Raw genomic sequence first — 26,840 nt, 5'->3', positions numbered from 1 at the left:
GGTCTGTCGCCAGATCTGCCGTTTGTCTGGTCCTGAGCTGTATTCTTGCTCCTGTGTTGATTCCCAGCATTGCAGTGTATCATAGACGTTTTGTACTTATTTAAATAAGCTTTAATGTCGAGGCTGCACACACTGATTTGCAGATGAATGCTGGGAAAATAAATAAAATGGAGTTTCCGTATTAACATTATGCTGCCTGCCGTGTTGCTAAAAACACCTCCTCGGACAGCACATAGGGCTGTTGTTGATACATCTACATTATGACTGCCTGGTGGCAAGATTTATGTGCTTAATCTATTTATGTTTTTTATTATTTAACGATCCGATATAGAACTCTCGTACAAACAGGAATTAGCACTTTACACAGAACTCAAGATCTCTCAATAAACAACTAGGCACTCAGAAAAGACTGCCAAGAAGTGGTAAGATGTGTGAGAGAAGTACCATACAACAAAAAAATATTGTCTGAATGATTGAAAGCGATTTGCATTTTTTCTCTCTTCCTACCTCCCTTCCAATAAGTATCTGCTTTCATTTTCTGCTAGGGCTTTCCTGGCTCCCCGGGAACGGTTGGAAACACAGGTGACTTCGGATCCCCGGTAAGTTTATTACAAGCCTGTCTGCTATCACCAGATATTCCTATATTTGGTAAAACTCTATGGGGAATAAGCTATACCACTGTTCAGGCAATGTGGCATGCTCCAAGTAAGAATACAGATAACTTTTTTAATTCCTGTCAAGGTGTAGATACTTCATAGCAGTAGCCATGGAACATCAAACATAAGGAACAAACTGTGTTGTGGAGAGACACTCTGACACACGCTGGTATCACTCCATTCCACACTCCTAAAGTTCTGCAGGAGCATTTTCACACACTGCGAAAACCTTCTGAAATTTAACAAAGTGTGAGCTATTTAATCTACCTGGTAATTACAGCGTGTAGTAAATACCACGCAACTCAGAATTCCGGCCTCTGTGCAAACAGCGGTTTACACAGGGGTTTAAAGACCACCACGATCTCAGATTCAGGACCAAAGTGGGTTAACACCTCATATCCTTCTCTTTTTCTGTCTCCATTGTTGAGCACAAAACTATAAAACAAGGTTAAATTATTTGATTTGAAATGCACTCCAGTGACATCTTCACATTGCACTTGTATTACTGAACCTCAACCAAACCTCAACAAAATATTATTTGGTTTTGAGAAAATGTGATTTGAAATTTGAAACACAAAAGCCACTCCAACTTAAAATGTTCAAACTTAGCCACCCCGGATCACTGAAAATCTGGCTGAAAAAACAGACAGGTCAGAAAAAAATGAAAGAACCTCAGGTGGGCCGTTCATTAATGCTAGAAAATATAAGCAAGAATACTCAAACTACACAATATTAACTTCAAACTTCGAATGATGATGGACAAAATCATCTTAAGACTGAAAACCTCGAAACTGAAAAGCTGAAACGGAAACAAATACAATTAATCTCTGGTTTTGCCTCCTCACCCAGGACCCCCTCCTGGGGACCGAAATATTGGCACTCACTCAAGATTCATTTCACCCAACAATGCCAGGCTTCTGAGATATGAGGACAGAACAGTGTCATAGCAGGGTTGACAGGGGTCCTTATGAAAGCAAGAAAAAGGGACCTAATGCCTTGGTTTAGTAGTAAAATATACAGGGGTGGCCGGCACGGCTCGCGGGTGGGGCAGGAGGAAGGGAACCGTGGGTGCTCGCAGAATAATGAAAAAATAAAACTTAGCTTGCCGCCACCGCCGGGTCCCATGTCTTCTCTCCTGCTGCCTGTGTCTCACTCCAGTGCGGAACAGGAAACAGGCAGCCAGGGTCCCACCCCTAAGCCAATCACAATGCTCCAAAGGAGCGTTGTGAATGGTCTGAGCGCCGGAACATGGCGCTGAGCCAGGGGCTGTAAGGGTGGGCATGATCTCCATGCAGGTTGCAGCCTGCATGGAGAACAGGGGACTGCGCATGACTATTTTGGGCGGCCCGAAAGGGACGACGAAACAGTCATTACGCACAGGAGTGTCTATCACTCCTCCCCTGCAGCTCCGCCCTGCCCCCTCATGCACTGCCGTGGCAGGAGGAAAAAATAAAATGATAACATTCTGTTACTATCATTTTATTTTTTTCTTTATTTGCTGCTCCTGGCAGTGGGGCGAGGCTCCTCCGCCTTAGCGGAGGAACCGCCACTGAAAATGTACAGCTTTAATTTGGGTACAGAAGGGCCCTCATTATCGTAGGCCCTGATCAGTGCTTAATTTGAGTTGGTGGTTACCAGGGGCACTCATTTGTGGGTACAAGGACTTATTTTTCTGAATGGACATTTCCTGAGAGTAAGAGAAAGAAAAACACAAAAAGGGGAATGTAGGAGTAACAGAAAGACGGAAAAACCATCACAAAGGGAGAAAGCAGGAACCTGCAAGGGAGAGACAAAGGGTAGGGGGCATCTGTCAGTGGATAAAGGAGGCACAAGGTGGATTGAAGACTACGCAGCCTTGGCATTCTGTGCGCTGACTTTCAATAGCGCTGGACGTGGACCTTTGAGTAGAGCTTTGGGCGCCAACACTCATTCTTTTACAAATTAAACATTGGGACTGATGTTACTGCACATGCAGCACTACTGAAACCTATATCACTGGAAAAAGACGTTGCTGTTTTAGTTTCTGAGTGTATACAGGCATTGGCAATGCCAATAGGTCTGGTTTATAACTGAAATTGCCACTTTAGCATCCCCTATTATTTCCCCCTTCCTTAATCCATCTTGGTGTTTTCCACCCTTATGTTTGATTGTTATTCTCAGGTAGGATTTGCCTCTCATTGAGTTTGTTGTTTCAGTTTACATTACTCTGATGTGTGAAGTCTTTTCTGTGCTATAAACATCAAAATACAAACACATAATTGGACATGGTCAAAACAGCGCATCCTACTGAGGGCCTTGTTTACTATATTTTGATGCACTGCAGTGCAGCAAGGCCTTCCTGCTGCGCTGCTGTGCATCAAAATAAAAGGGTAGGAATAAGGCGCCTTCCTGTCTTTCTCCCCTGCTCTGGCGCACAAAGAACAACCGTGCACCAACACAGACATCGTTGCGTCATGTTGCAAGGGTGCCTGCGTTGCAGGGATAATTGTTTATGTGCAGGAAGGGACACCTTCCTGGACAAAAACAATCATTGATGGAATTTTCTTTTTTCTAACGGTGATGCATTGAGAAAAAACGAGGAGAAATGAATATTTTTTTCCTCATTGCGCCCCTCCCACAACTCCCCTAGGGAGGCATAGGATTCTGACGCATTCCCAGCTTTACAAAACGTTGTAAATCCTGGAATGTGTCAGATTCCATGGATATTGCGTGGGAACTCCCACAGCAACACCAATGGAATGCCCATTTTCAGGCAGAGTAATGCGTGAAAGGGGCCTATATGTAAAAGGCCATGAAAAGTCACGCAGGGTGACATTATGTGACCTTGTAAATATGGGCAATCCCATTGTGCTGCCGGTGCATCAAAGTAAGTGAGCACCGGTGGCGCAATGGGCTTGTGAATGAGGCCCTGAGTGTTCTGTGCCAGCTCTGTGCATTTGACTCCCATGCTAACAATGTGTGTGATCTTTTGGAGGAGAACTTACTGGAACATTTATCAAAGTGTACTTCATGTGACAACACTGACACTGCTTTCTAAATCTGCTAATCTGTGTGTCAAGTATACATCACAAATTCTACACCCAGGAGCATTGTGGTATTGTATGCCCCCACTCTTCCCCCTCAAAATCAACTGCTGCAAATGATATGGAAACTAACTTTTTCCCAATGGTGCACATGTTAGCGAAGGGGTCCACTTGGACCATGTGTTTGAATTTTAAGCTGATTTGTTCCAGCTTTTGAATGTGAAATTGTTCAGTAATGAAAGAAACCCCAAGTAACAAACATGCCAGAGTCAGATTCTGTCAATGTAAGAAATTACAGAGCTCCTTTTTGCCAATTGCAGGATAAAGCAGATACCTGGGAGAGTATTAAACATTTCACAATGTGAAAACTTTTCACTGTAGGAAAGAATAGATCGTCTGGAAATCTGTTGTAGCATTGCATTGCTGATCTGCTTTTTAGTTACACCTCGTATGCTTGAGATCTGTAGAAATTAGTCAAGCGAGAACCATGTTCTAACACAATGCAATATGGATTCATGTTCTTATTCAGTGCAATCTGCATCCATGTCTCAGTACAGTGCATTCTAGATCCACGTGCTAGCACAGTGTAATCTACATCCCTGTCCCAGTACAGTACATTCGAGACCCACATTCTAGCACAGTGCAATCTGCATCCACATCTCAGTACAGTGCATTCTAGATCCACGTTCTAGCACAGTGTAATCTACATCCCTGTCCCTGTACAGTACATTCTAGACGCACGTTCTAGCACAGTGCAATCTGCATCCACATCTCAGTACAGTGCATTCTAGATCCACGTTCTAGCACAGTGCAATCTGCATCCACGTCTCAGTACAGGGCATTCTAGATCCACGTTCTAGCACAGTGTAATCTACATCCCTGTCCCAGTACAGTACATTCTAGACGCACGTTCTAGTACAGTGCAATCTGCATCCACATCTCAGTACAGTGCATTCTAGATCCACGTTCTAGCACAGTGCAATCTGCATCCACTTCTCAGTACAGTGCATTCTAGATCCACGTTCTGTAACAGTGCAATTTGCATCCACATTCCAGGGCAGTATGTTCTAGATCCACACTCTACCACAGTGTAATCTGCATCCACATCTCAGTACAGTGCATTCTAGATCCACGTTCTAGCACAGTGTAATCTACATCCCTGTCCCAGTACAGTACATTCTAGACGCACGTTCTAGCACAGTGCAATCTGCATCCACATCTCAGTACAGTGCATTCTAGATCCACGTTCTAGCACAGTGCAATCTGCATCCACATCTCAGTACAGTGCATTCTAGATCCACGTTCTGTTACAGTGCAATTTGCATCCACATTCCAGGGCAGTATGTTCTAGATCCGCACTCTACCACAGTGTAATCTGCATCCACATCTCAGTACAGTGCATTCTAGATCCACGTTCTAGCACAGTGCAATCTGCATCCACATCTCAGTACAGTGCATTCTAGATCCACATTCTAGCACAGTGCAATCTGTATCCACGTCTCAGTACAGTGCATTCTAGATCCACGTTCTAGCACAGTGTAATCTGCATCCACGTCCCAGTACAGTGCATTCTAGATCCACACTCTAGCACAGTGCAATCTGCATCCACGTCTCAGTACAGTGCATTCTAGATTCACGTTCTAGCACAGTGTAATCGGCATCCACGTCTCAGTACAGTGCATTCTAGATCGACATTCTAGCACAGTGTAATCTACATCCCTGTCCCAGTACAGTGCATTCTAGACCCACATTCTAGCACAGTGCAATCTGCATCCACGTCTCAGTACAGTGCATTCTAGATCCACGTTCTAGCACAGTGTAATCTGCATCCACGTCCCAGTACAGTGCATTCTAGATCCACACTCTAGCACAGTGCAATCTGCATCCACGTCTCAGTACAGTGCATTCTAGATCCACGTTCTAGCACAGTGTAATATGCATCCACTTCCCAGTACAGTGCATTCTAGATCCACATTCTAGCACAGTGTAATCTGCATCCATGTCCCAGTACAGTGCATTCTAGATCCACATTCTAGCACAGTGTAATTTACATCCACGTCCCAGTACAGTACATTCTAGACCCACGTTCTAGCACAGTGCAATCTGCATCCACATCTCAGTACAGTGCATTGTAGATCCACGTTCTAGCACAGTGTAATCTGCATCCACGTCCCAGTACAGAGCATTCTAGATCCACATTCTAGCACAGTGTAATCTGCATCCACATTCCAACATAGTGCATTCTAGATCCACACACTAGCACAGTGCAATCTGCATCCACGTCCCAGTACAGTACATTCTAAATCCACATTCTAGCACAGTGTAATCTGCATCCACGTCTCAGTACAATGCATTCTAGATCCACGTTCTAGCACAGTGTAATCTGCATCCACGTCTCAGTACAGTGCATTCTAGATCCACGTTCTAGCACAGTGTAATCTACATCCACGTCTCAGTACAGTACATTCGAGACCCACATTCTAGCACAGTGTAATCTGCATCCACATCCCAGTAAAGTGCATTCTAGATCCACGTTCTAGCAGAGTGCAATCTGCATCTACGTTCCGGGACAGTGCGTTCCAGATCTGCACTCTAGAACAACACATTCAGGATCAACACTGTAACACAGTGCAGTCTGGATCCACGTTTCAGTACAGTGCATTCTGGATCCACAATCTAGCACGGTGCACCCTGCATCCACATTCCAGGACAGTGTGTTTCAGATCTGCACTCTAGAACAGCACATCCAGTATCCACACTGTAACACAGTGCAGTCTGGGTCCACGTTCCAGTACAGTGCAATCTGGATCAACACTCTAGCACAGCGCAGTTTAGATCCACATTCTGGTATTGTGCATTCTAGAGCAGTGACATCTGGAACCATATTGCTTTATCCCACAGCGGGGATTGCACCGCAGGGCAGCGCACACAGGGTTAGAATAAAGCGCAGGTCAGTCTCCATCTGTGTTCTAGCACAGACCGGAGGGAATCCTTGCTCAAACATACCACAGCCTGGACCATGGCCTTTGAACTGTGTACAATGACCTTTGAACTGTGTAAAATGAATCTAGTGTTTGCCGAATGCAGACTAGCTGCATTTTCAAGGTTGGAAAGGTCCGAGTTTAACACATTTCTTCTTGCCACATAAGATTACACCGAGCACGATGCCCCTTCCTACAAAGTCCCCAATGACCAGTCTCATTGAGGAAAAAACTGGTGCAACCCAACAATGTATCGCAAGACATAAACACAGTGTCCACGGGAGAAACACTCTGAGCGACCATCAAATAGTGCAGGCATTGAAATGCATTGGGTTAATGTAGAGGTGGGCGCGTCAACAAATCAACAGGGAGAGCCAAGCCTAGGGTCGACTCTCGCTCTAAGAGCCCGTGCACGAGCTGAGCCTTGAAAACACTGGGCTAGTAAATAATCCAACAAACATCACGTTAGTCTATGATAAGGTGTCTTCAAAATTCAAAGAAGCGCATTTCTATACACAGAGCAGCGTTTCACGTAGGTACAGCAGAATATATCTCTTCATTGAGAAGTATGTATGAATTTCAAACATGCAATAAGAAACATTCCTGCCTCGATCAACAATGCCATTAGTGAACTAAGAGGCAAGTCAGTTGTCATGTGTGCCCTATCTGGGACCTGGATTCTTATAATAGATGGAGCAATATTATAAGCTACTAAATCAAATAGGCGAGGTTTTTGTAGAGCGCACACTCCGAACTCATGTATTTGAAGGTGCTCTCATATGTGATAATGAGCCAAAATGAGGCCTGGTGAAATAAAGTATTTGCATAGGATCAAACCGTTTGGTCAAGCAAGGAAGCCGGGATTTAACCCAGATTTTCAATTTCAAACTGTGCAATTCTGCCCGTAGATGGGTATCTTAGATTTTCATACTGCGCCATTCAGCCTGTAGTTGCGTAGCATAGTCTGACATCAAAGGTTGATGCTTGATCCTTAGTTCTTCAAGGATGAGTGTGGGTGACAGACAGAGTAAATTTTTTTTTTGTGGCAGTTTTACATAGCGCAAGCCTTGCAAAGAACATAAATGCGCTTCACTACAGACACAGACTACTTTACCTCTTGTTTTTTGGCCCAGGATGATTAGCAGGGGTTCACTTGATACTGAGCGAAGACCGGGTATCAAACCTGTTCCACTATGTTGCATGGTCGCAGCTGGAGTCACTGGGCTACGTCACCTCCCTTGAAAGAGGACTTAAGTTGGGCCACACCCAGCTAATGTTCAGAGGCCCGCCCATCTCTAGGTTAACGTCACCTATACTTTGAATTGCATTGACTAAAAGAGCCCTTTTGCGTGCTCTTATCTTAATTTCCTTTCTGAAAGCTGACCACACGCTCGTGCGTTTGATCAGGCTTTCCCCGGCTGCCATTGGGTTTCGTGTGTTTTTTTAACAAAAATAAGGCACGCAATTGGGCAAAGGCGGGCGCATGTCCCGCCTTTGCTCCGCCCATTCCCATCTGAGTCTAGCACGCGCGGCAGCGCGCGTTCGCCTCGCTGCCGTGCTCCCTTTGTCCCGCTCCTCTGTGGTGCGCACGCACCACTAGTTTCGATTCCCGGCCCTGCTCCTCTGTGGTGCGCGTGCACCACTGGTTCTTTTACCAATTACACTGACAGTCTGACACCATCAGCCGGACTGGGCTTTTTAGGCATGAGCACTTTCCATTCGGGGAAGTCGGGCAGTATTGATGTAATTTCTAGACATTAAAATGCCAAAAGGGGGCATTTTGTACAATTATCTAATTACCATAATTACTTATTTTTTCTCGCAACAAACTGTCACTTAATGCCTTAAATGTGACACATAAGAAAATGTCAGACAAAAGTAAGATGAAATCTTGGCAGTTCTGAACAGATCGAAAAGAAACTACAACGATGTTGGTGCTATCAATGTTCAACTTCAACCCCTGGGCATGAGAAAATAATCTGAGTGACGATGCTTGAATTATGGACTGCTGGGTTGGTTCTCAAGTGAGGCAGAGGCCACACAGTGCTAGAAATGACTCTGATGCTCTGCTCCAGCTACGTACTATCGGGAGTGAGGCCACGTGCGCCCCGCTCTCTTTCATTGGTAGCAGTGGCGGCTGCTCCATTAGGACGTTGGGGCGCCACCCTACTGCTTTCTCGCAGCGCCAGAAGAAGAAAATAAAATGGTATTTAAAATACCATTTTATTTCCTGCTTCTCGCGCTGCGAGAAAGCAGACGTCAGGGGTATGCCTGGTTCGGGGGAGGCGGGACACCCGCGGGAGGGTATGCCTGTTTGGGGGCGGGTGTGTGGGCGGGTCAGGTAGGAGTGGCTTGCACCACTCCATGTGCCCAGACTGCTTGGTCGGCCCTGGGGGCCGACCAAAGCAGTCATGCGTTCTCTACATTTTCTCTATGTAGGCTACATGCAGCCTACGTAGAGAAAATGGGGTCCCTACTGGTGCCCGGCCGGGCACTGCCCCGGACTCAGCGCCAATCACAACGCTGCCATTGCAGCGTTGTGATTGGCTTTACAGGAGGGGAGGGTGCAGCATGCCTGTTCCTGTGTTCGAAAGCAGCGTGGACGGCGCGGGACCGGCCGAGCGGCAGAGTCAGACCCGGTCAGGTAAGTTAACTTTTCATTTTCTTTTTACATCTTCCCCTCCCCTGCAACACCCGCGTGACACCCCCCTCCGATTTCTTCCTCCCGCGAATATTAAGTGCCGCGACCGGGAAGTGCCGCGAATCGGAGAATTATATGCGTTGTAAAATAAATAATGCTGAAGGTGTTTGTGTAGAACTGAAAAAGGGTCGCACTTGCCCAATAACTATTGACAGAGGAGTCTTTGTGAGCGCGAGACTTGACTTCTTTATCCCAGATGTATTTCCCATTTCACTTTCGTCGTGTTTTTTTTCTTTTACCTGATGTAAAGGGGACGCCAGCACACGTTTTGCAATGCTGTTCAATCTGAGTAACTGAGTTTAAAGATGGCCTCTGTTATGTTTAGAACACAACTCAAACGCTCAGTGTTAAAGGCTCACTCTCCATCGCCTGGTATGTGAATGGTTTATGAGGTTAATTTATTATAGACAAATGTTTTGAGGATCATGATTTACTCAATAACAAAAGGGAGAGCAGCTGATCAATACACCAAAAACCAATGCTTGATCTTAAAATCATCGGGGAGCCCAGTCGAGGATAGAGTTAGAAATCTGTCAATGAGGTTATCTGTTGAGTGCTCAATGAGGGCATGGTTTGTTGTTTCATCGGCAGTGCTCACCATTTCTAGTTGGTTTCACTGAGATGCAAGAGGTGAGCTAACTCGGCCAAAGTCATACAAGTGCGCAGATTTACTGAGGCTAGCCCGATGCAGGGTGGCACAAAGCAACACATGCTGTTTGCTATCCACTGAAAAAAAGTTTCTTGAACTGTGGCAAGGTGCACTTTTCGCGGAGCGAAAAAGGCTTTACATCATTTTGTGCCTACTAATCTCAAGGGGCCATTACTAGGGTGATCAGCACTAACGCCTTTTGGTTTTAAGGTAAAGCCTGATCTAATAAGATAGTTGAATGGAATTTACACCAATCACTAATGCCTATTTGAGGCATGTGCAAACACGGGAAAATATGTTAATTTCTAAATAAAAAATGACACATCTCATACATGTTGCAGAGCACAGCACACATCCAATATGTGCAAACCATCTGGGTTTATGTGCGCATAGGAATGTCCACTGGAAAAGTATGGTTTCAGTATATATCCTATTGTAGACAGTGCACACTAGTACCTGATGCGCGCACACTGGCATGCCGGTGCCGGCGATACTGGTAAACTGTTTGTATTGTATTTATTAAGGGGTATGGTTGTTGTGATTAGCACACACTCACACACACAGGCTGGGAGAAGAGCTCTCTTAGCATGTCTGTTTCAGCTGCTGCCGGGATCTGTGACAGACAAGGATGCCACAGTGCGTTATGAATACAGCGTTGCCCCTGTGAAGGTAATTGCAATGTCACAGAGATAAAACATAGTGGATTATTGGCAGATGTTATTACTTCTACAAGATGGTTCTTATGCAGTGCATTTTAATTGCACCACGGACCGATTACCGCTAGAAGATTGTTCAAAGAGTAAGCGCCGGACCATCCGTTTCAAAGCGCACGGGCTTTCTTTGGTAAATTGGCTTTTAAGTCTTGTTCCCGGCTACGCACTATTGTAACCTTTTCCTCTGTCTAGTATATGACTGAAGCCCTGGATGCAATGTAAAGTTCAGGGTTTGTCTGCGAGCAACAGAAAGTGACTGTGAAGGCCTGTGTGTTCTGAGTTCATTCAGGAGAACACTCATTGGTTGATTCCCGGCAGTAAAGATCAGAAATTGTTTCTGTCCCTGCGTTTCATGTGCAGGCAAACAAGCATATGGATTTTGTTCATATATGATAAATATGCTACACCGATATACACATTGGGTCTTTTTCATATGTATTTCATTATTAAACTTAACGTATATATACACTAGGAAATGGCATTCCTTTAGATATATTGTTCATTTTCCAACGCAGGCAATTTACAAACTTAATTTATGGTTGCCAAAATAGTCATTTAAATAACGTATGCTGCATTTGTATGTTCATAACGGTATAATGTATGGTCTCAATGGTTGGTAATATACTTATCACAACAAAGAAGACATACATCACCAGGATCAAACACAGCAGACAAGCAAAGGCATATAAACGATAAGGATGAAACTACTTGAACACTATCTGCTTCAATGCAATATGTTGGGCATATTGCATTCATTACCATATTGCTATTTCATTAGCATTTTGCTAATTGCATGTGAAAATGTTTGTAAAGGCCTTTTCACTATTTGAAACAGATTTCTAGTAGGTATCTCTTGAGTGGTCTGGCAGAAGGCTGTCATGCCAGTTTAACCATCATGTAAAATACATCTCCATCAGCATCATTTACTTTGTGTAACACTCCCAATGTTGACTCTGTAGGTACAATTAAGAACATCTCATTATGCATTGAAGCTGCGCTATTTAACTTAATGTGTATTGCAGCATAACATACGCATGACTAATGTGGTTAGTCACTGTGTCAAGAACCCTTTCGGAATACCCCATCCTTTTCCCTCTAGATTTTATTCTCAATATGAGGTTCTCACAACGTTCAAGACCAGCAACACTGATTAACAGTGGCCTAATTAGATGTATTCGCTTGTTCCATTCAAGTATTTGCTTCCAGCCTTGGCGCTGCCTCCTGTCATATTCTTGTTCAGATTGCACATTCGGAAACCAGGATGGCTCAGGCAGCTAAACGCTCACCACTGACATCAGCTATCATCTACAGGCCACACGTTGAAATTCATAGAAAGCCAACTCGTGCTTCTGAGGTTGCGAATTGGGTAATATTAACAGGTTATTTGCAAGTGCAGTTTGATGCACTGTAAGAGAAAGCCTCTAATATACTAACTTAGATTATATTTTTCAATGACATTTTTTTGTAAGAATATGTCAAATGGCATGTGATCACCCAATTGTGTGTCCGGTGCATCCGAGAATGTGTAATGGAAAGGTTTAAGTGGCACGATTTAGTAAATGCATTTCTGCTTAAATGAAATACTGAGTAGAAAAAGCCCCCCAAAAATAAACTTCGTAGCACGTAACAGTGTTTATGCAGTAAAGGGAAAAATAAGAGGTTCACCAAGTGACTCAGTGAAGTTGTTTACTGGGCAGATGGCATGAAGGCATCACGCAAGAAAGTACCTGTTTTCATAACTGCATTCATTTGCTTTAAAATGCACCATTTGCCAATCTTTTTTAAATTTCTTTCTCAGGAGAGGGACTCTCCCTAGACCCCAGGTTTGTCGATTGAACTTGTTCACATCGCTAACTAGTGTTTTCTATTGGAAAGGGTAGAGCCAAAGCAGTCTTGCTTAGTACCCTAGCCCTCTTCAGAACCCAGAAAGTTTCTGAAATGTATGAGTTTTCTTTTATAAATGCCTAGAATAACTGAATTTTTAGTCCATATGTCACAGAAATAGTGCTGAAAATTGCACCAAAAAGATGCAAATTTAAAAAAAAAAATTCACGGGGGAGAACTCCCCGAATCCCCCCTTATTGCCGTCGGGCTCACTCATTGCGCTCGCTTGCATACGTTCATTCGTTCTGCATACTCCCCACCAGTTTCAAATTCCACCAGCCACCACTGATTGGTAGGATCATCTGACTGAGAACGTCGACGCGGGTGAGGGATGGGTCAGGTGTGGGCAAAATGCAGCATGCAGCCATCTGTGGGAGGGGCTCTACTGTGACATGTTTTCATGGATGCTACAATCACGGTACAAAGGATATATATCTTGTAAATTTAGCGCAGTTGTAAACTGTCATTCTACACTTCATGGATCGAAAAACAGTAAGACCATGACTGCTCGTCACAAAAGACTATTAATATAACACGTTTTGTTCAATAATGCAGGACCGTTTTTCACTACAAAGTACGCTAAATAAAAGAAGCTCAGTGGTGCAACACTGCCGCCAAGTGATGAATATATAAATCTTCCAAATGTTCAATTTCTTAAGACAATTCCATGTTTTTAATGTGCGTATTTGGTATTTCTATATCCTATACGTAACACCTTGAGCGACAGTTTATTGCAAATCTTGAAGACGTATATGGCACTAAATAATATACGAGTCAACCAAGGAAACATTTTAATGTAATAAATGACGAATCATTGCTAGATTTGTCCGTTTATTACTCTCAGTACTGTCAAATTTGTATTGTTTTCTTATCATGCTAACCTTGGTTCACGAGTGTCTGTGATTAAAGCCAGAGTTTTTAAAAAGTATTTTTTAATAACAAGGGTATTGCAGAGGTTTTTCTTTGAGTACGTAACTAAAAGATTGCTATTTAAGGACGCTTTAACAGCCAGAACCAACCTCCACTATAAATATCTTTGACGAAAACAACATGTCAAAATGATGGAAGATGCCAGTAACAAACCAGGATGGCCGGAATTCTTGAAGCTCACAGGAGGCCTGTTAGCAGTGGCCCCAGTCGCCCCACTGCCAGGAGCAGCAAAGAAAGGACAAGCATTTGCAATGCAATAGGTCTCGCATTTACGCAAGTGTAAGTTATTGGCATTGTAAATAATAATGCCTTTTATTTATTTTTTAAAAACGGAAACAAAAATAAAAGGCATTGTCATTTGCAATGTCAATAGCTCAAACTCACGTAAATGCGAGACCTATTGCATTGCAAATGCTTGATTCCCTGGTTTGCATGTCATGCAGACACATGTTAAGATGAATGGAATCCACACAGGGCTAAGTGGTGATACAAATACATTTATTGACGTCAAGCTTCAGACACATGACGCCAGCGACACTGGTCGCAGACTTCCACCATCTGCAATGCCTGAAATACCTCGACCGTCACAGCTGATCTTAAGGAACGCAGAGTCAAGGAAAGCAAGGACAAACTTGACACATATGCCTCCTTTTTACCAAAACAAATGAGAAATGGCAAAAACAGTCAATATAAAAACGAGAATAAAGAACCATGGGAAAATAATACACATAATAGTCAAAACCCTTTACTAGTAAATATTATAATCTTAAAGATAGGAAGAAGGTCCTGTTAGGCTTCCGAACCTCGTAGGGAGAAGCCCTTTTTGATCACAAATTCCAGTAGCAAAAGAATCCTCAAGGACTGGACCATTCCAATCATTGTTCTCAAGGCCACCATCACCAGTACTGCCACCAACCACTGCCTTTCCCACCAATTTGACTGCCAAAGAAAAAATCACTAGCATCCGAACTAGAGTCCATACCTCCACTTATTTTCACCACTTATTCCATCATCTTCTACCCCCCACATTAACAGATCCTTTGCTGACTTTCATCACAAGGGTAGTATCAACAACATTTGGATTGCCCTATATGAAGAAAACTGGCATGCCTGATCCTGACCAAATCTAAACTGCACTGGTGTGGAGAACCAAATCATATTTTCATATGCTGCACTCCTGAGAGCTTTAAACCCTTGCCTCAACCTCCGACATATTTACTGGATCATGAATGGGGAGCAGTTGATTTATATATTCTGGAACCAATTCTCTGACTGGTTCCTTCAGTTGGGAAAACGTAAACATGCTTGTTTGACCCTGGTATTGGGATGTAATGTGATGTGGTAACTCCAAAATATGTATTGCAGTGTACATTCATTATCATGTCCAGCAGTGACAGCCCACTGAATGGTCTCTTTAACCCGTTAACCGTGGTGTAAAATCCGCCGCAGTGAGGTTGAAATCTTGCGCGGGGGGGGCCGCGTCGGACAACGGACATGCGCAGCACTACGGAGGTAGTGCTTGCGACAGCCGTTGGCCGACGCACGCATCGAAGGGGTTAAAAACCCTGTTGATGCTCTCTACCAACCCAATTCTCCGTGGTGAATACAAGACTGACATAATGCAGGAATGCAACTCAGATTTCCTTATTCATCACCAGGCAAAAGCTACCGGTCTTATACATCCATGACTCAACATGGACCCCTATCCCATGTGAACTTGCGCTCACAGTGATAACGCACTCATCTGCCCCAATGTTTGGCAGTAAAGAGGGTGCCTTAACAAATAGCTTTTTAGTTGTCTCAAGAGCAATCTGCTCTTCATCAGCCCACACTCAAAACTTTAACCCTTTCTCAACAGCCTTTTCAACTGTTTAGTCAAAATGGCAAACCAAACAACAAACTGCAAATAATGCTCACTCATTCAAAAACATGGTCTAATTTCCTCAATGCTTTTTGGCTGCAGGGCTTCCAGAATGGCTCTAGCACAATCACATTTAAGTTTGATACCCTCAGAAGATATGAAATGCCCCAAATATTCCACTTTATCAGTTTATAACTCATATTTTTCTTATTTCACTGTAATACCATGTTCTTGTAAGATACCTAATACTTTGCTGGGAATACACTAATGCTCACTCACAGGTTCAAATTGTATCAAAATACTGTACTGGAATATGTAGACATCAATGATGCATTTAAATAGATTGAACATCAATCTCTGACTAAATTAGTGTGGCTGAGGTGAGCCTGAATGGCATCTATGGCAAATAAAGGCACCAAACAGTGTAATGAAAATTATGAGAGAACAACATTCTTCTTGTAACTCAGTTTAGTGGTATGCAGACCTAATGTCGATAGTGGTAAAAAAACTATTGGACAAACACAATTGTGCACACATTTCTAAAATGTTTGGCGGTAGGTAGCAGTCAATAAGGATTTTTTGTAAAGATACCTGTTAGAAATTGGGTTTCTGGTTGGCGATGTATGCACCGTGTCCAAGACGGAACCATACTCGTAGCCAGAGTAAGTGTAGTACACACAAAAAATGTACCTGTCCTTACCCTCTGGTAGCTTGCCACAGAGCAGTCAGGCTAAACTTAAGAGGCAATGTCTAAAGTATTTGTGCAAACACACACAGTAACACAGTGAAAACACCCAAAAAGCACTCCACACAAAGTTTAGAAAATAGCCAATATTTATCTGAGTAAAACCAGACCAAAACAATAAGAATCAACATACACATGTGAAGTTATGATTTTTGCAAGATTAAATCAAAATGCTGTGCTTAGATGTCACTAGCTCCAACAGGGGCTATCTGGTCATGCATGACTAGGGCAAATCCAAAAGTTCAGTCCAACCTCAATGGAGTGCGGGCCGTATACAGGAGCCATGCAGACCCGCTGACAGTTCTGTGGATGCTTCGAAGCTTTGGGACGATGCACTGAAAAATCAGAACCGTGATGTCGATGTCGAACAGCCAGACTGTATGTGATGTGTTGGTGCAAGGCCACGCAGGGCCAGTAAAGCGTTAGAGTCGGGGTGTCGCAGACATCTGTGATGCATTGTCCGAGACTCACACAGCAGCAGTGATTTGGAGGCACTGCATTGGAAAAGTCGGGCTGCGTTTTAAGTCAAGGTCGTTGCGTCGCTAATGGGCGAGCAGCGTCCATGGTTTCGTTGTGTGTAATAGCAATGCGTCAATATCACAGAGAAATGCGTCGGTTCTGATTGACACTTCAGTGTCAATGCATTGGTTTCTTGGGTTGGAGCACCAAACACTCACATCCAAGGGCCCTGGAATGGATTTGGCACAACTTGGATGAGCAGGACTCACAGTGGAGGAGCCCAGGTGCTGTTAGCAAGATGCAGGTGAAGTCTTTGCTATCCCTGAAACTTCAGAAACAAAAGGCAAGCCCAACAAGCCTTGGAGAACCTTTAGAGATGTAGAGAGTTAAATCTAGTCCTCTCAATCCCAGGCAAGAAGCAGCAGGCCAATAGAGCACAGCAAGCAGTAAAGTGGCAGTCCCTCCTGGCAGCACAACATCTCTAATTCCTGGTAGGATATCCCCAGTTCCAGAAGTGTTCTGAATATATGGTGTCAAAGGTCCAGTACTTATACCCATTTTAGCCTTTGAAATAGGGAGACTTCAAAGAAAGGTATTTTTAGTGCACAAGACCCTGCCCTTCCTAGCCCTGGCTCCAGACACACTACAGGGGAACATGGAACCCTCTGTGTGGGGACAGGCACAGCCCTATTCCGGTGCAAGTGTCAGCTCCTCCCTCTCTCTGTAGCTCAGGAAGAACCATCAGCCTAGTGATGGGTTATCGGAATATGCAGGGCACACCTCAACTCCCTTTGTGAGTGACTGTCTGGAGGGAATGAACAGAGCTCAGCTGTTACCCAACCCAGATGTATATTCCAGGGACAGGCAGAGGCACAGAATGTTTACAGTAAGAAAGGGCCAACTTTCTAAAAATGGCATTTTCAGACCTGAAACTCAAAAACTAGCTTCTCTAAAAGAGGTGTTTTTAAATTATTAGTCCAGAGACACCAAATTTACTTTTACTATCTTTTTCCAATTGGGAGTTACACTTGTAAAGTGTTACAAGTCAGCTCCAGAGCTAACCTATGGGAGAGATGGGCCTTGCTGTAGTGAAAAACAAATGGAGCAGCTGTTTCATTACCAGGGCATGTAAACCTCAAAAGTACATGTCCTACCTTATAAATACACTGCACCCAGCCCAGGGTGCTACCCAGGACCTACCTTAGGGGTGACTTAGATGTAATAAAAGGGAAGGTTTGGGCCTGGCAAGTAGGTGAACTTGCCAGGTCAAAATGGCGGTTTAAAACTGCACACACAGGCACTGCAGTGACGGGCACAAGACATGTTTTAAAGGGCTACTCATGTGGGTGGCACAGCCAGTGCTGCAGGACCACTAGTAGCATTTGACTTCCGGATCCTGGAAGCATGTGGTGCACTGTACTAGGGACTGATCAGTAAATAAAATGTGCCAATCATGAATAAATCGAATGCCATTATATTTTAGACACAGAGTACATGTCGTTTAGCACTGGTCAGCAGTAAAAACGTTCACAGAATCCTGAAGCCAGCAGAAACACGGTTCAGCACACAGTCAAAACAGCAGGTCAGAAAGCAAAAAGTCAGGGGAAACGACACAAAAAGATGCCAGGTCTAACACTACCTGAGATCCACACAAAGCTAAACATCACTGCTTTTCTTTTTGGCCACCACAATCGGGGCTACCCATTCAGCTCAGTCAACAGGCCTGAAACCTCCATCCCACACCAGTTGATTGGTGTGGTTCTGCAAGACCTCCCAAACACCACTGCACTTTACATACCTTGTGGAGGATAGGAATATTATTTTGCCTTAAGACAATTCTGTGTGCAAAATTATTCACAAATCTGAAACCCTCCTTGAATACCTCCTAGTGCTGTTAAGCTGTCTGCTAAAAGTCATTGTCTTTCTGTTCCACCATACGAATAGGACACTGTATCACCAACATAATACCATGACCTAAGAGCCTTGGTCACGCTATACCATCACACTGTAGCTTCTCTTAAATGCATATATTTACGTAAACATTTCCTTTTCAGAGTGCCAGCAATTGTCACAAAAATATCCCAGCATGTCTAACCTCTGCCACTGAAAGCGACAGTATTGACATCTGATGTTAGAAGCTCCAAACGGCACAACTCTTTCCACTATAACTGGTCAGAAATAGCAGTTATAGGTGATGCACAATCTACATATTCCCTCAATGAAATATTGGCATTAAGAATATCACAAGCTGCATCTCCCTTCCCTTAATTTTCCCTTCTCTCCATCTTCTGAAACTGACAAAAAAAAACTTGCAGTCTTCCTTCCTATCATATAATTCTTGATTTTGATAGTGTAAACAGCTGCGTCTTTCTGACTACCTTTTCAGATTTTGGTATAGTAAAACATTTTTCCTCATTAAATGCACTTTTTGTTAACCTCGGGCAAGAGTTGATGTCATGAAATTAGCAATCACACCTAAACGCTTCTGGATTAACAGTTCTCTCATTAGTCTTGTGAGCTCCACTAGACTACCCACCAGAATCAGGAGTCACCCCACTGATTTTATAGGCTAAAATAACTTTACACTTATTCAATTCTTTAGATGCAGATAAAGAATACTTCATTCCTTAGCGATATTAATGAGTTTTGGCAGACTAGGATTTTTTTAAACACAAATATTATCCTGAATCTTCTACTCATAACAGTGCACCACTATTTGGTCCCTTAGATAATGCTCTAAAGTCCTACCAAAGTCACACAAAGATGCTAGAATGCGCAATGAAGTCCCACAATGATATTGGAATCATCTGCAAAATGTCTCAAAATTATCTCAACTTCCTCCACATATTAATCCCAGCTACCAAAATTTGCTATGTCTGGTACAATTTATGCCAACTGGCCAAGTGTTCTTTGACCGTGAGTTTCCAAGCAGTTGTACAAAATGGCCAATTTTATTTCAACTGAGAATATATTTCCCATCAATATAAATCAAATATTATTCAAAACTGAAGTACCATTAAGACCATTTATTGGAAGTGCTCCAGTCATTTGTAAGAAAAACAAAAAAACTGTCTATCCAATTAAAAGTAGCATAGGCAATAAGAAAGGTTGCATGGCATAATTAAAAGTATAATCCAATCGTACCAGTTTCATGTATCACAGAACTGTGGCAAATTGGAAATAACACACCCTGCTAAAAAAAACAACATACGCTGTAAGCAGAAGTTTATCTACAACCACTTACTTAATAGTTTTGGTGCAAGAAGCAAACGCCGATCAGTGCTCACACATGGCCATCTGTTCCCGACAGGAGGTTCCTGTCGGGTTTCCACAGCACTGAATTGTCACTAAATCACTCCTACAATTATGATGTACAGCATACACATTGTGCATGCTAGGAGAACTCCACAATCTGCTTAGTTCTTCCTGATGATAACCTAAATATGTGGCGTTGTGTACCATAGGAAGGGATGTCATCCGCAAAATGCCTGACCTGCCTGACTATGGTGTAGGTTAAAGCATTGCACTGTGGAGGAACGCCTCTAAATGTTCAATATTGAAGAAAGCTGATGGCTCATTCAGACAGTTAATAACCAAAAACACCATCTGTCAAAGCAGTGTCTACATATGAAGTCACAGTTAGTTAATAAGGCCGCAGAGACCAGAAAGACATGAAGACAATATTGTTTGGTAACAGGAAGCAGTAAGACGAGCCTGAGTACTTGTTGCTAGTTGTTAAGATGAACGGAACCCATACAGAGGTAAGTGGTAATACAAATGTTTTTAGTGAAGTCCTGCTGCAGACACCTGATGCTAGCTGTGCCAATCGTGACAACCTCCAACTGCAGTGACAGGAATGCCTTGACCCGCACAGCTGAGGTCATTGAAAGCAGAGAATAGGAAGACACCAGTATAATAACATAGCAAGGAAAGCTGAAACAATATTTGCATGACTGGAAGTTTACATTACTTACTTGACATTTTTATATAGAGTGAACGTATCATGGGTCATAAGAACAATTTGTAGGAAGAGGTAAAAATCAGTTTAAAAGTATGTATATACATGCAAAGTTTCAACAAAATAGCACACATAAATAAGAATAGAATCTGAACAGAGCACATAGATGCCTAGCAACCTGTATCATAGTAGAGTCGAGGTAATATCAGTCTTTAAATGCCTTAGTAGGTGTTAAATCCAAACATGCATGGGTTCAAAATGTATCAACTGGAGTCGAAGTCCTACGCTCGGTTCTCTTGTGACCTCGCCGTTAGACTGATTACCAAAAACACTAGTTTACCATTTGCATCTCAGCCAAGTGATACAGGAAAGTCCATAGTGGTTTACTCAGTTCAGAGAGGTGGTGTGAAGTTAGGGACTCAGCCAGACATCAGTTGTACATAAATAACATGTAAAAACTGAAGTTCCAACCAGTGGTTTATTCTACTTCACAACATAATAATACACATATAGTCATATAGATTGAGGTATCTACGCAGAGAACAGTGCAAATCAAAAAATATAACCACACAGATTGAGGTAGCTACTCATTTAGTCTGTGGCTAACCGTAATAATACTAATAGTGTAAAGATTCCTCCTTACTCTAGTTATGCGGATCCACTTCCATAAACCCTTCCTTTTTTAATTTATGCTGGGCTGGTTCAGCCTGGGACTAATATACCATTAATAACCCTTCCCTTAAGGTAGGATACCCAACCACTGGGGTTGTTCACCCCATAGAGTATATTGTCCTGCTGCCTTGTCCTTCAGTAGAGTTTATTAATTTTATGTTGATATCTTTCCGGTTGTTCAGCTGTGCCACACTTTGGTAGGCAAAGCCTCATATGACGGCGTCATTGCTCAGACGCATATGCATGCCAGCCACTCAGGTAAGTGTATAATGGTCCAGTATGTTAACATACTCCAGGCGGAAAAGATGCTAGAGTGATGGTGAATTGTACTGTTTGATAGACTCACAAATGGCACAAGAGAAGATTAAAAGTAGGCATCTCAAATTGTAAAAGGCTCCCTTTGTTGCAAGATCCACTTGAGATGTGATACTACGGAATTCCTTTGACATTGGGGTTGTTAGTCTTTTCACGTGTCTTTCTAGACATCTTTTTTTTATTTGAGAGATTTTAACTCCATTAACATCCACCCAGCTTTCAGATATTAAGTGGTCCCTGTGTGAGTCTTTGCTGTAATGATGTTGTCGAAGGCTAATGTCAGCCAGTGAAGTAACTATTGAACTAAGATCATTTCACAGTTGGTTATGCTGTCATGCATGTCCCACTCTATTGGATGTTCTGGCAGTTGTGGTGGTGGTGCATTTGGCGAAAGGAAGGCTGGGTGGAGGTCAAACTGAAATTTAGCATGCTCACTCTAGGTCACACAACGTTTACCCCTAACTATTTTGAGGTTATGAGGGTGAAGTTTAAAATCAAAGTATGCCCATTTGAGTGGTAGAGTTAGAGACCAACTGAACTAGATTCTGTGAGTTCATATTGGATAGCAGGCATTTGGATATGGGTGGTTAAGTTGGTCGAACAAGGTTTTGAAATGCCCTAGTATCTAGACATTGAGGTGGTGTAGCAAGATATTGAAGACAAAAGGCCTAGAATTTGACTCAGTGTGGGTCTCTGCTCTTAATTGGCAGAGCTCAGGTTTGGGTTGCTGGAGGCCCTGGAGTTCCTGCCATGGAAACTCCTGACCCCGTGGCTCATCTGTAATAGGGCTGCCAGGTGACAGTGGTGAATGCCACAGCATTTAGATGGGGTGTCCTTTTCTGATTTGACTGTCCCTGATGAGGTGTGTTTCTGTAAAGCAAAAGAAAAGGTAGAGTTGCCTGCATCAACATGAAGGCCCATTCAGCTGTGACCAAACTGCATCAGATGTAATGTCTGATTCATGTTAATCACTGAGATCTTCAAGAAGCAGGCCAGAATCACTCATTAGGGTGGGTGATCCTCCTCCTGGTGAGGTGGAATTGAGGGTTGTAGCTTCCCAGTAAGGTCCAAATGACCACCAAAATCTATGAAGAGGGTAGTGAATGTGAGATTGTATTGGAGAGGGCTATATTAAAGGTGGAATGGGGAATGGACAGAAGAAGTTGCAAAACATCGGATGAACGTGTATTCACATTCTGGCGTGATGCAGTTTGCAATGGATTTTTTTATCTACTGCACTTTTGTGTATGATGGCAACTTCCTCCAGTCTTCTTTATGGTGTGGTTTCTCGTGAGGATTTGATTGACAGCAGGCATTGCTTTGTGTAGTATTGGGCCTGAGTAATCATTTAACCAAGTTTCATTGATGAAAACCAGTTCAATACCCATGTCTCACAAAAGATTGTTAATGTTCCTGTGGTTCTTTTTCAAAATTGCTATAACAAGGACACTGCAAGGTTGATCAGTCATCTTAGGTGGTGTTGGACCCGACCTCGTGGCATGGCCCATTCAGACCCGTAGCGACACCAGACTAACCTCTACACCCCACACGACCCTTACTAATGTAGCCTACCCGACCCAGAACCCGGGGTCACCCCCGTCCTCCCCTCCATCTTCCCGACACCGGGCACCCTTCCCCTTCCATCGGCCTCGCGGCCTCCAGTGACCCGGCCCAGTACCCCAGATGGCCGCCCTCAGTCCAAGCGCAACCCCGGTCTAGCCGCGCCATACCGGCTGGGGGGAGAGAGAGCTCCTGGTGAGTAGGAGAGGGAGGAGTAGTTTCATTCACACCTGGCCTCTTCCCAAGAGATAGTTTTGATCGCCCCTCCGGCCACCCGGAGGGCTGGCTCCACGCCTGCTGCATGTCTGGGATCCCTCCCGACCCCGCTTTGAAAGGATCAAAGGGCCGCGGGGCAAGGACCCCCAACAACCGACCCCCAGGCGCTAAGACCCCTGCCCGTGAGGACTCCGGACATCAAAGAGGAGTCGACCTATAACAAGGGGCGCCCTGGGACCCTTAGCAGTTGAATCCTGGAACAGAACAAGCCCTGCTGACGTGGTCGCGGCTGAAGAACATCCTCCCAAAATCCGACGGAACTCTTGGAACCTCGGTGAGCCCCGCAGACAGCGTCGCGTCTCCCCCTGGCAGAGATGGACTTCTGCCTAAAAACATCCGAGCCCTGCTGACGTGGTCGCGGCTCACCTTGCACCCTAGAGAACTCTGAGCCCTGCTGAGTGACTCGTGGCTCCTGAAAGATTGTCCGACCTCCGACACCCGGACTCGAGCCCTGCAGATATGGGACCCACTCAAGAGACATTCCGGTCCGGCTGGGCCCCAAAGATCGTCTCGTATCCCCCGGCTCGAGGATTGAGAGCCGTGCGCCGGATACGCTCCCGCATTGACCCAGAGCCTAAGTCTGTCCCGCTACCCCTACCCCAACGAGACTTTGTGAGCCCTTGCTCTACTTGTACATACGCCTCTGCGGATCATACAGATCCTTATATCTCTAGATAAAGCATACGTACTCCAGAATCTACGGTGTGGTGTCTCTGTGTTACCTGGTACTAAATCAGCGTGTACGATCCTAGGTACGAGACCCAGCCCTGAGGGGGTCTCCGGCCAGTGCTCGGCTACTTCTCCCGGAAGGGTGAGGCGCAGGGGGGGCAGGTACCTGTTCTGTCCGTCCCTGAGGCTAGCCTTTCTAACAGGTGGTATAAAGGCAATTGTAGTAGCTAACATTGTTTGCTTGGATTTGGGTAGAGACATTCTGAGTCTAGCAGGCTGAGGAGTGACATAACTGAATACGTAGCGGTGGAGGGAAGTGAGGGTGAAAAGCTGAATCATGGGTAGATACAGGAAGGGTAGGAAAATGATTGTCAATTCTCTGTCTTTTTTGGTGGGACTACTGCGGTTTGTGTTTTTTAGCATATGTTTGTTTCGCAATTGAAATGGTTGGCTCTATAGTCTGTCGGGGTGAGGTTAGCTTTCAAGTCCAGGGTCATGTTGAAAGACATTATGTATTAGAGGACCAAGATTACACTTTGTGATTATTGATTTCGGTGTGTTAGCTAGATCAAATTGAGTCAAGGTAAATCACTCGATCTGATCTAGTAAATCACAACTGCTTGATTCACTTGTGGAGTTCAGGTGCAGTGAAGACAAACTACCAGGATCAAGAGAGTTATGCGAGATTCAGTGGAGTATGCAGAATTAGACAGGGAAACTTGTCAACTTTGGAATGTAGGAGGAACTACCAGAGATAGTTAGAAGTTGCTAGGGCAAAAGCAGATGTTTGAGTTCAAGAGGTATTACGATTTATGTCCTGGCACAGAGATGGATGTTGGTTCTCACATTTGAAATGTAAAGCAGTGTTTAGATCAGTGCAGCTGCTATTACCACCACTAGTGTAACCAGTTCCCTATTTAAAATAACTAGTGTTATAAAAAAACGCAGTTGCAAATTCCACACAGACTTTTTCTGAATTGATTCTAATTTTGCAAACTAACCTATGTACTAATAGATTGATTCTCAACATCACTATTGAAATTGTGTCACAATTCGAACTTCTGCATCAGTATTCATGCGGTAGGTTGTGTTGGATCTGGCACTTTCTGGTTGGCTGGGGCAATGCCCCAGCCAGGCAAAACCCACCATTCCCATCTGGGTGATTACACATACTGTATAACCTGCGCTCACCTTTGGGTAGCTTGGCGCTGAACAGTTAGGCTGATCACAGAGGCAATGTGTAAAGCATTGGCACAACACCCACTCTCCATAAATAAATTGAGTGTCACAAAAGAGCCTTCACACGTGATGTATGTAAACAACGTTTGTATTCAACACAACCAATAAACTACACAACATGAGGATCATGGGTTTCAGCGCATAAATCATACCTTGAAATATTACTAGCAATACTAGGCCCAACCATGGTGAAATGACATCAATAATTTGCACACTTGCGACAGATCCTATTCTAATCCCCCAGCACCCTTATGCGGTGTGACACATTGTCAACCCCAGGCCCATCCTAGCAATTCTTATAATTCAATACCACACAGTTATAGGGTGCACCACTGGTAACAATATCAGAAATATATACATACAAAGAATTATAACACTTTTTAGCAGCACTACGGGCCGAGGTCACATGGGTAAAACCAATGTCAAACGTAGTGTTCTTCTGGGAAAAAATCAACATGTAAAGCAACACTGCCGGCCAGTGTTGTGAGTCAAAGGTGGTCCACAGACTGTCACTTCCACACACACACACACACACCGATACGTGATGCAACGGATATCAGGTAGGTCCATACAGAACACACTCGCACACATACGCACTTAGCACCCTAATGCAGTGCAACTGATGCCCAGCAGGCCATTTGATAGCACACTGCAGGCCCCATGGCCCAAGTCTCCCTCCACCCTCCAGATCACCCAGACTGTCTTATGCCCACAGATGGAAGATAATAAGCCCTCCCCCTCCGGAACTAGGCAGCATATGGCCAAAGTCACACTTAGTCAGTGTCCCAGGGAGGCAGGTGGTGGTAGGTAGCAGGACCCATTAGGAGACAGTCCTCGAAGGGAGGGGGGGTGGGTTGGTAGCCACATGGGAAGTTTACCCACAGGATGTGGAGCAGAAGCAAGCTTGAAGGCAAGTCAGTTACTCAAAAGGATTCCACAATGGCCTACCAGCACAGTTTTGTGAAACACAGGGTGAGGGGGCATGCAGTCTATTGACTTGCTTCTGATCACTCTCGGAAGTGTTCCTCCAGCCCATTAAATCACCCTTAATCCCCAAGCCAGAGCCGGGCAATAGTACCTGGCACCATGACGTCGTCGGGGGAGGAGAGGGCAGTTGATCCGCTCTACTGATGGACAAAAAGGGAACAATCGATGAATCGAGAATGAAGCAGGGGAGCCTCTTGGAAGAAGGAGGCACCCGATCATGTACTCGTTAATCAGAGATGTACCCAGGCCATCCGGGCACAACGTCTGGTGCACGTGGATACTGGTTGCACCAGTCCTTTCTGGCCACACACATAATGAAGAGTTGCAAATTCTGTACCGCCATAGAAATGAGGCACAACGTGCGGTGCTTGTTGATATGGGTCGCCTCAGACAATTCTGGTTACACACACAGGCTCAAGTTTAGCAATGCCTCATGAGGTAGAATGAATCACTACTACGGTTATGCCCCTACCTCTGAAGATCGCAATCTGTGAATTGGACTCCACACGCAATGAGCATGCAGTTGGGTTGTCGCACGAGAGAGATGCAGAACCAGGTTTTA

The 26,840-nt window shown here is 44.1% G+C and overlaps 1 protein-coding gene across 1 annotated transcript in view; it reads left to right on the top strand.

Annotated features, from left to right (window-relative positions):
- The window catches only part of LOC146823050 (uncharacterized), a 216,942-nt gene that overhangs the window by 130,064 nt on the left and 60,038 nt on the right, over positions 1-26,840 (top strand). Inside the window, exon 16 of the mRNA XM_085607254.1 lies at positions 546-599. Coding sequence (XP_085463380.1) covers positions 546-599 — 54 coding nt within the window. The remainder of the gene's footprint in view (positions 1-545; positions 600-26,840) is intronic.

The sequence above is a fragment of the Triturus cristatus genome, chromosome 5_2 (assembly GCF_964204655.1).
Source record: "Triturus cristatus chromosome 5_2, aTriCri1.1, whole genome shotgun sequence".
Classification (NCBI taxonomy): Eukaryota; Metazoa; Chordata; class Amphibia; order Caudata; family Salamandridae; genus Triturus; species Triturus cristatus.
The sequence above is the reverse complement of the archived record's forward strand: the minus strand, read 5'-3'. Positions and strand labels throughout refer to the sequence as shown.